General features: G+C 37.6%; 2 protein-coding genes across 4 annotated transcripts in view; one reads left to right on the plus strand and one right to left on the minus strand.

Moving 5' to 3' along the window:
- The window catches only part of LOC111447442, a 7,450-nt gene extending 4,953 nt beyond the window's left edge, over window positions 1-2,497 (minus strand). For both annotated transcript variants that reach the window (XM_023086613.1, XM_023086614.1), the window contains exons 1-2: window positions 2,046-2,497; window positions 704-1,012 (exon numbers count right to left, since the gene is read on the minus strand). In XM_023086613.1, the coding sequence (XP_022942381.1) occupies window positions 704-1,012; window positions 2,046-2,223 (487 nt within the window). In that variant the 5' untranslated portion in view covers window positions 2,224-2,497. The remainder of the gene's footprint in view (window positions 1-703; window positions 1,013-2,045) is intronic.
- Window positions 2,498-3,552: 1,055 nt separating this feature from the next.
- LOC111447401 overlaps window positions 3,553-8,646 on the plus strand; it is a 14,027-nt gene continuing 8,933 nt past the window's right edge. Inside the window, exons 1-4 of one of the 2 annotated variants that reach the window (XM_023086550.1) lie at window positions 3,553-3,865; window positions 4,193-6,886; window positions 6,968-7,071; window positions 7,843-7,912. In XM_023086550.1, coding sequence (XP_022942318.1) covers window positions 3,710-3,865; window positions 4,193-6,886; window positions 6,968-7,071; window positions 7,843-7,912 — 3,024 coding nt within the window. In that variant the 5' untranslated portion in view covers window positions 3,553-3,709. Of the gene's footprint in view, window positions 3,866-4,192; window positions 6,887-6,967; window positions 7,072-7,842; window positions 7,913-8,646 lie in introns of those variants that run through there. The other variant, XM_023086551.1, reaches the window with a different exon arrangement.

Genomic DNA, 8,646 nt, shown 5'->3' on the forward strand with positions numbered 1-8,646 from the left:
GGGGGGGGGGGGGGGGGGGGGTGTATACATCAGTAACAACTTAAATGAGGAAAGCATAGGAAGTATAGAAAATGCGAAAGGATATCCTAACTCAATCACATATATGCAACAGATATTGCCCATTCTAAGCTTGCACAATATTACATATTTAAAATATTTTAAAAAAAGTCAAATCACCACCGTAGCACCAGTTTTTCAATACATTAAGTCAAGAAAATATGAATACAATGATTTCTTTACTCTAGAAATAGAAAGTACATAGTAAGATCAATGAATTGATAACATTACCAATGTAACCAAAAAATTTCCCAAATATCCTCCTCTGTCATAAATTTACGATAAATGAAAGAATCATAACATTCAAATAGCAAAGAAGAAAATAACCACTTCCTGAATAATTGGGATCAAAGTTCATTGAATTGCCTTTCATGGTCCTCTACACGTGGATCTTATAAACAATTCACATGTAATAATTTTAAACAACTGAGGCTACTTTTAATTTTTAGATTCTTTATCCGTTCCTATTGCTTCTAGTTATAGCTAAACATTTGGATTATTTTTTAATCAGATTTCTTGCACAATGATCCTATCTGAAAATATGAAATAGATGTATTGCATGGCGTTATTTGGAAATGATAAGAATAGTCTAAAGTAATAGCAAAAGATGAACATTTATAACATTAAATTGGGAACTGAACATTACCATGAGAGCCGCACTTTTTAAGATATGATCCAAGCTTGTCAGACGTATCTTTTACTTCATCAGCCCCACTTAGTAATAAAGAATCTTCCAATTGAACCAAACGCCTCTTAGAACATAAACTACTGCTACTACTCCTTGAGACCTTTAACGATTTACGTTGCTGTACTCCTGGACTTGAAGTGGACAAATGACTTCTTTTGTTCCTACTCTCAAAATCTTCAGGTGTATCTTCACCATCCTTAGAAACTGCCCCATCAGGGATCTCATCCAAAGAAACAGAACCCAAATCATTGATAGAGCTCGTCCCAACTGGCACACCGACATTTATAGACCATTATTTCATTAAAATATAGAAAATGAAGAAAGAAAAAATGACAGATAAAGGAGATGATATGCTAGAGACTTGTGATATATAAATTTTACAAAAATCAACCCGAAGTGGAATCACATACATAGATGATATGTGGCAAAGAATAAAAAAGTAGAAGACTTAAAAAAGTCCAAATAAACCAAAATATATGACAATCCTTTCACAAATGCAGCAGCCAGAACCAACTATCATCGTCATTCATCTATAGAAAGTATGTTAAAAAAAAGATGCAATTTTTTCTTCAAGATTGTCTAAATCCACCATATAGACCTTATTCCATGTTCAGAATTTCACTAGACAGATGATATAAACCATCCTATGAAAGAATACTAAAAAAAACACTGTGTTTCTTCTTATGCAAAATGTTTGATGTTTCCGCCACCATATCCTAAGAGCAGAATTTTTTCTTTATCACATTTCCCTTTCAAAATAATAAAATACAAAACCAAACGACTGCCACATTTAAGTAATCTGCATGCTGGATCCCAAGTCAACCTCACTCAAAATCCACTGGAACACATTTAATAAGAAGAGTCCTTTATTAATAATGAAAAAGCACAAAAAGAAAAAAGGATAAGACATCCTCACAAACGCCTAGGGTTTATATAAAACACTTCAATTCGCAAAATCCGCGGGAACACATTTATTGAAAAAATGTTATTACAAAGTGGTGGCTGTCTTCATGGGGCTGCTGAAACGCATTGGTCTTCAACAATAAGTGACTCAAAACGCTCTGTAACTTTCATCCTACTACATAGAGTCAGTTCATGAACAAGCAATGCATCAAACTCCAAGCACTATATTCATTATCATCTCTTTTTCGAAACAAATATCACTCTCCATGGCCTCCAGTATTGGCCAATTGGAATGCGAGGAGGTTACTAAGCCATCGGATGCAGTTAAAAATACGAAACCAGCAACAAATCAAAAAATTAAACAGCAGTATTACAGCAAAAAAAAAGGCTGTTTCACCTTTTTGACTACCGTACGAGCTAAAATGCTGAAACGAATAGCTAGGAGGGGCAGAACCACGATCAGCTTCGCACAACTCAACCTCCTCGATTATTATCCCGGTTCTAACAGAGCCGTCAGGTCCCATGAGCTTCGGCGCCGCCACATCCACCGGATAATTCAACTCAAGAGCATCCATCACCGAAGCCCTAACAACAGCGAACTATAAAAAGAAGACGATTCACTGCAGCCGCCGAACATCTCAAAGGAACCTAAAACGCCGTCGAAAACAGATACCAATCTGAACTTACAGAAGACCATTTGGACATCGCACCGGAAAGACTGGGATCGGGGAGTGAGTCAAGAAAAGTGAATTAGGTGGGAGAAAACGAAAGGAGAAAGGAAGAAAAACGGGAGTGTTTAGCATGTTGCGGCTAAGAGTAGGAGAGATCAGAGCTTTTAGGGCACGAATTGGGGAACAAAGGTAAGTATATATAGTTTTCGGGAAAATATGTGTCATATTTGGAAAAGACCGTCGACGGGAGAATATTCCGTTCCGTTCTCCGTCAGAAATCGTCCGCGAATACCCACTTTGCGTGGAGATGGGGCTTGTTGTCTTTTACGGACCTTGACGTGGCATTATCCATTAAATAATTAAATCCCCATTATAAAATATTAATCGGATAATCTTTGCCTCCAACCAATAATCATCCATCACGTATTGCTACGTCGTGTACTTTTAATTATAAAAAAAATTCTATACAAAATTTTAAAAATATTGAAATTAGTTTATTGTGATTTAAAAAAATTCAAATTTAGTCGTTATCTTTAAAGTCTAAAAGTCTAATGCAATAAAATGATATGCTTTTTTATATTTAAATTTAAAATTGTGAAAAATAGTGCGAACAAATGATAGGATTCAAATGGATTTATAAGATTTATTTCGTAATTTAACACTGATTTTTGTTAAGATAATGTCTTGATATTATTTAGATTAACATTATTTTAGCCTTAGATTTTAAATTATATTTGATGCTACCAAGATTTGGGCAAGGTAATGCGCGTGGTATTCGTGTGACAACAACGGTAAAATTTATTTGAGTAATTTTATTTTGATCGAGTGCAGTTTTTATTAGGTCCTTAAGTTTCCAATATTATACTTTTACGTCTAAAATTTTGAATTTAATTTCTATTTGGTTGATACGTGGTAAAATATTATCTTTACTAAATGAAAATTAAATTAATATAAAGTATTAAAAGAATATAAGAATATAATATTTTGAAATTAGAACAAATTGAAATTAAGCTTGAATGTCACATAGAGAATGTAAGGTTTTGAAATATAAAAAATGAGCTCAGATTTATTTTCGGTCTAACAGCATACTCAGAGTTGCAGACGGACACAGCCTATTCTATTGGGCCTCATTGGGTCGGCCCACTAGATCCAATCCAATGTGACCCGAGACACTCGATTTGAGTGTATGGGCCGTTTCTTTAGCATCCAAATTACTGTCGCCCCATGTCAACTACTACGGCAAATACGTATCTCCGGTTCAGTCGTCTTCAACCGGCCACCCAGCTCTGCCGTTGTGTCGTCCCACATGACGAGCTTGTTCTGTGGCTCACTCGCTCCGTGTTCTCTTGCGGGCGCAATTACAAGGTGATTTTCTTCGTCTCACTGAGTCATGAAGTGCCGGAGCGTAGCGTGCATATGGACCGGAACGCCTCTGTCGCACAGAGTTACCGCCACTGCCGTGTTGAGCCACCCTCCGACTCTCTACACCGGCGGATCTGATGGCTCAATTATCTGGTGGAACTTATCCTTCAGCGATTCCAGCTCGGTAATTCGAGTAGCTATAGCTAAACTCCGCGATTGATTATAATGTTTAGCTGATCATCTATATAATGACAATGGAGACTCGTTAGCTAGTTAAGATAGATCAGTTAACAGTTTTGCCGTTCTCACTGTTCATTGCATTTAATTTAATTTCTCTGCTCCGACATTAGAATTCAACTTAGATTGGTGAGCTTGAGGTACCAATTCATTTGGTGTAATTCCTTCGCCAACTGATCTATGTCTGTTTTCTAATTGACTTTCATATTGATATATTTGCTCCGTGGATTGATAGTAAATCATGTAGCTCGATAATTACTTCTCCTCTTGTTAGGAAATTGAACCGGTTGCTGTATTGTGTGGCCATGCTGCGACAATAGTCGATCTTGGCATTTGTTATCCTCTTATCTCGGGGACGAGTGAGACAGAAATTTCAAGTAATGCCGAGGTGAACTCAACTTCAGAAACTTGTGGTGCATTAGTAAGTGCGTGTTCTGATGGTGTGCTGTGCATTTGGAGCAGGAGAAGTGGACATTGCAGGCACAGAAGAAAACTACCTGCTTGGGTTGGGAGTCCATCCATGGTGCGTACGATTCCGTCAAAACCAAGATATGTATGCATTGGATGCTATTTTATTGATAATGCTCATTCGTCTGATCACCACTCGGTTGATCACACTGAAAGGAGTGAGGCTTCAGCCAATAAAGAGTATCGCCATAGAAACCATTCCAAATGCTCTTTCGTTATCTTTGATACGTATACACTTTCCATTGTTCAAACTGTGGTGCATGGAAATTTGTCTATTGGCTCATTGAGGTATATGGCCATCGTCTCACCATTAACAGGTGAGGGGAATCATTCAGCAGTTTTAGTTGATTCATTTGGTCGGCTGCAGATGGTTTCAACATCTAACTACCAAGATAAAGTGGATGAGGCTAGCTTGCACAATAGTTCGCAAGTGGATATTTCTATTTGGGATGAGGTATTAAGTGAGAGAGGTCTGGTTTTGTCAGTTGCAACCAAACGCAATATTATTGCCTTTTTGTTGCCTGATCGTTGTGTGTTTAAGCTTTTAATCAACGGTCTCATGGTTGGAGAGCTTTTTTTTACGGACATTCTTTTTGGTGTTAATGAGGTCACCTCGCAAACTCATGCTGCTGGAGCAATGTTTCTTGAGGGTGGTGATGAATTGAATAACATGGATAGCCAGACATGCCCTGAAACATTTGTTGAGAAATTTGCTGTGTGGAATTCTGGAGGTCATGCAATCGTATATATGATATCATTTGCAAATAACACATTTGAATACAAACTTCTTTATGAAATTCCTGCATCTTTTAATTCCTCAGATGTGAGACTATCAATATCTTTCATTCAGCTAAATAAACATGTCATCCGCATCGAGTCACTTAGCTCTCAAATTGAAGAGCCTTATCATTGGACTTCTAGTATTACGATCTGGTCACTACAAGAGAAACATCATGTTCATGGAAATTCGTACCTGAAATGCAAAATGGTTGGTGAATCTAGTTCATTGGCAGAGTGGATTTCAGATTCCACTTGCTACAGTGAATTCGTAGGGCAATATGGTGTAGGATCTGAGTTGAATTCTCAGCGCTTGTCTGATTCTAGTTCCGGAAGTGTAAATGATTTATATTTAGGTGGTGGTAACAATTTTGTGCAGAAGGGACAAATAATATCTTCTTCTATGGTTATTTCTGACAGTTTATCTACTCCTTATGCAGTTGTTTATGGCTACTTTAGTGGCGATATACAAATTTTAAAGCTTGATTTGTTCCAAGATCTCCCTTCTCATAGTGGAAGTCCACACTGTGAAGTGAATCATCATGTACCACAACTATATCTTTCCGGACACATGGGACCTGTACTTTGTTTGGCAGTTCATCGAATAATGGGCAAAGGTAACGAACAAGTTCTTTTATCTGGAAGTATGGATTGCACCATTCGGATATGGGATCTTGAATCTGGGAATCTTATCATGGTAATGCACCACCATGTGGCTCCTGTGAGGCAGATAATTCTTCCTCCTGCTCATACTGACCATCCTTGGAGTAGTTGTTTTCTTTCAGTTGGGGAGGATTCTTGTGTTGCACTTGCTTCCTTAGAGACTTTAAAGGTGGAGAGAATGTTTCCTGGACATCGCAACTATCCTGAAAAAGTTGTGTGGGATGGTGTAAGAGGGTATATTGCATGCATGTGCAGTAACCATTCCAGTACATCTGATACTGTGGATATATTGTATATTTGGGATATCAAGACAGGTGCTCGTGAGCGGATTATTCCTGGGGAAGCTTCTCACTCAGTGTTTGATTATTTTTGTAAAGGAGTTGGCAAGAGTTTGTCTGGCTCTGTTCTGAATGGAAATACCTCTGCTTCATCTCTATTCTATACAATAGTCGAAGATGGGAGTCTTAATGATTCTGTTTCAAGCTATGGTCAGTCCACCGATACATTAGAGGCAATGGCACATCTGACGAACAAGGTAGAGTCGGGCATGTCCAATGGACATGCTAGAATACAGAACTCTGCTAAATCATTTCTAAACTCTCTCTATAATTCTGAGAGTGAACAGCATCCTATTAAGTGCTCATGTCCATTCCCTGGGATTGCTACAATAAGCTTTGATCTTAAAGCATTAATGTCTTTCAATCAGAAGGCCATGTCAATGGTAAATAGAAATAATATCGAAGATACTGCAGTTCCGAAGGATCAGCAAGCTAGGATGTCAAGTCCCAACGCCAAGGATAATAAAATGGATGATCCTTTGGCCCATGAAATTTCAACTGAATATAGTGAAGAGCTTAACTGGATTAGTTCATATGAAGAATGTTTAATTCGGTTCAGCTTGTCCTTTTTGCATGTATGGGGTGTTGACAGTGATCTTGACAATTTACTAGTAACTGACATGAAGTTGAAAAAACCAGAGAGCTTTATTGTAGGTTCTGGTTTGCAGGGGGATAAAGGTTCATTAACAGTGACATTTCGTGGTTTGAAAGCTGTTCTTGAGGTAGTCTGGATAATCTGTGCTGAATAATGCGGCATTTTCACGTTTCATATATTTCTTCTGACTCTTGAAATTCAATTTCAGCTTTGGAAGTCATCCGCTGAATTTTGTGCCATGAGGTCACTCATGATTCTGTCTCTTGCTCAACACATGATTAGCTTGTTTCACTCAGGTTCATCTGCCAGCAGGTTAATTAAAATTACTGCACAAGCAATATAGCAATTGATTTTTTTTTTCCTTCTTCTTTTGAGTTAGACATGTACCCCAAATTTAGGATTTAGTAATGGCAGTCCTGAACTCGGAAGTTATTTTTAATTGTAAAAGTTACCGGCCCATCGTTTTCAGTTGGCTTAACTACCACTTTACCAAGAAAGCACGTGAAATCTTTAATAGGGATTTTGAACACAGGATCACTAGGTGGTGTAAGGCCTTTATCTTGATTCCAAACTGTTGGGAGTGCTAGACCCCACCAAACACTTTGCATTAGTGTGGACAGATTTTTATTTACTTTGCAATATACTAGCAACTCGAGCGACTCTCTGAGAGGTCAACTCTCCTTTCCTATAGCTGACATTAGGATGAAATACTAACAAACTGAACGCCCTCTATTCACATGGTTGCATAAGTATTCTCTTTCCCCATACTAATACTTGTTTTCTATTAAAGAATGGACTCCATATGAACAAGCAGTAAACACGTCCCTCTTTATAACATAGCCAGTTCTACTTAGTCGGCTTAGCTACTTTTCTCCTTGCACGTGACATGGATTGGTGGCCCATAGAAGATGATTGGAAAAAAGGCTTAAACTATTCCAAATATTAAGAAAAGTAGAAAGGCCAGTGGACCCATTTTCAATTACACGCATACACACACATAGATATAGATACCGATGTATGTACATATACATACACAGTTATCTAGATTTGTTCATTTTTCACCCTGTTTCTCTTTCTTTGCAGTGCGCTGGCAGCTTTCTATATGAGGAATTTTGTGGACAAGGTTCCAGATATAAAGCCACCTTTACTTCAGGTACATCTTTGTTTATTTTTCTCAATTTGTATGTTTACCAATAAACTGCATGTAGTTACCTATGTAATTCATTCTTATAATTAGAATAAGGTATTCAGTTTCTTTTGCGTGACATTGCTGGAGGATCCGTACCATTGTGTGATTGGATTGGTGTACTTGTTGCTGTGGTTAGTTGCTTCTTTCCGAGTTAATATGTTTGCAGACCAATTTTATATGCATAGATTATTGATGAAACGAAAAGATTATATTATTGAGGCGACTGGTGCATTCCTTTTTCCTGAAATAGGCACTTTCATTGAAACAGTAAAAAGTTATTTACCAGCATACTCCTGCCCGCAACATAAAATGGCCCCAATATGTGTTGCTCACAAAGTAAATATCTAGACTAGACCAATTGGGAGCACTTCGTTTTTCTAACACGAAACCCCTTTCCTCCCTCAATATTCTCCTATTCATATAGTCCTTTCTAACCAAATTTCGTGTGGATCACCTTTACTTTTTGTGTGTATTTTTCCAGTGAGCACCTGGTCCAAGTTTCCTGGCACATTTGGATCAACGATCCAACACATATCAACTAATTTAAGTAGACCCCGTCACATCGTAGACTAGGGACAGCTCTAAAATTCTCATTTATGTTTTCTGATTTTTTTTTCTCATGTATTCACACTTCTCAGAAAGATTGTTTAACCCCCCCCCCCCCCAAAAAAAAAAAAAAAAAAAAAAAAAAAAAAAAA

The sequence above is a fragment of the Cucurbita moschata genome, unplaced genomic scaffold, assembly GCF_002738365.1.
Source record: "Cucurbita moschata cultivar Rifu unplaced genomic scaffold, Cmos_1.0 Cmo_Scf00009, whole genome shotgun sequence".
In the NCBI taxonomy this organism is placed as follows: domain Eukaryota; kingdom Viridiplantae; phylum Streptophyta; class Magnoliopsida; order Cucurbitales; family Cucurbitaceae; genus Cucurbita; species Cucurbita moschata.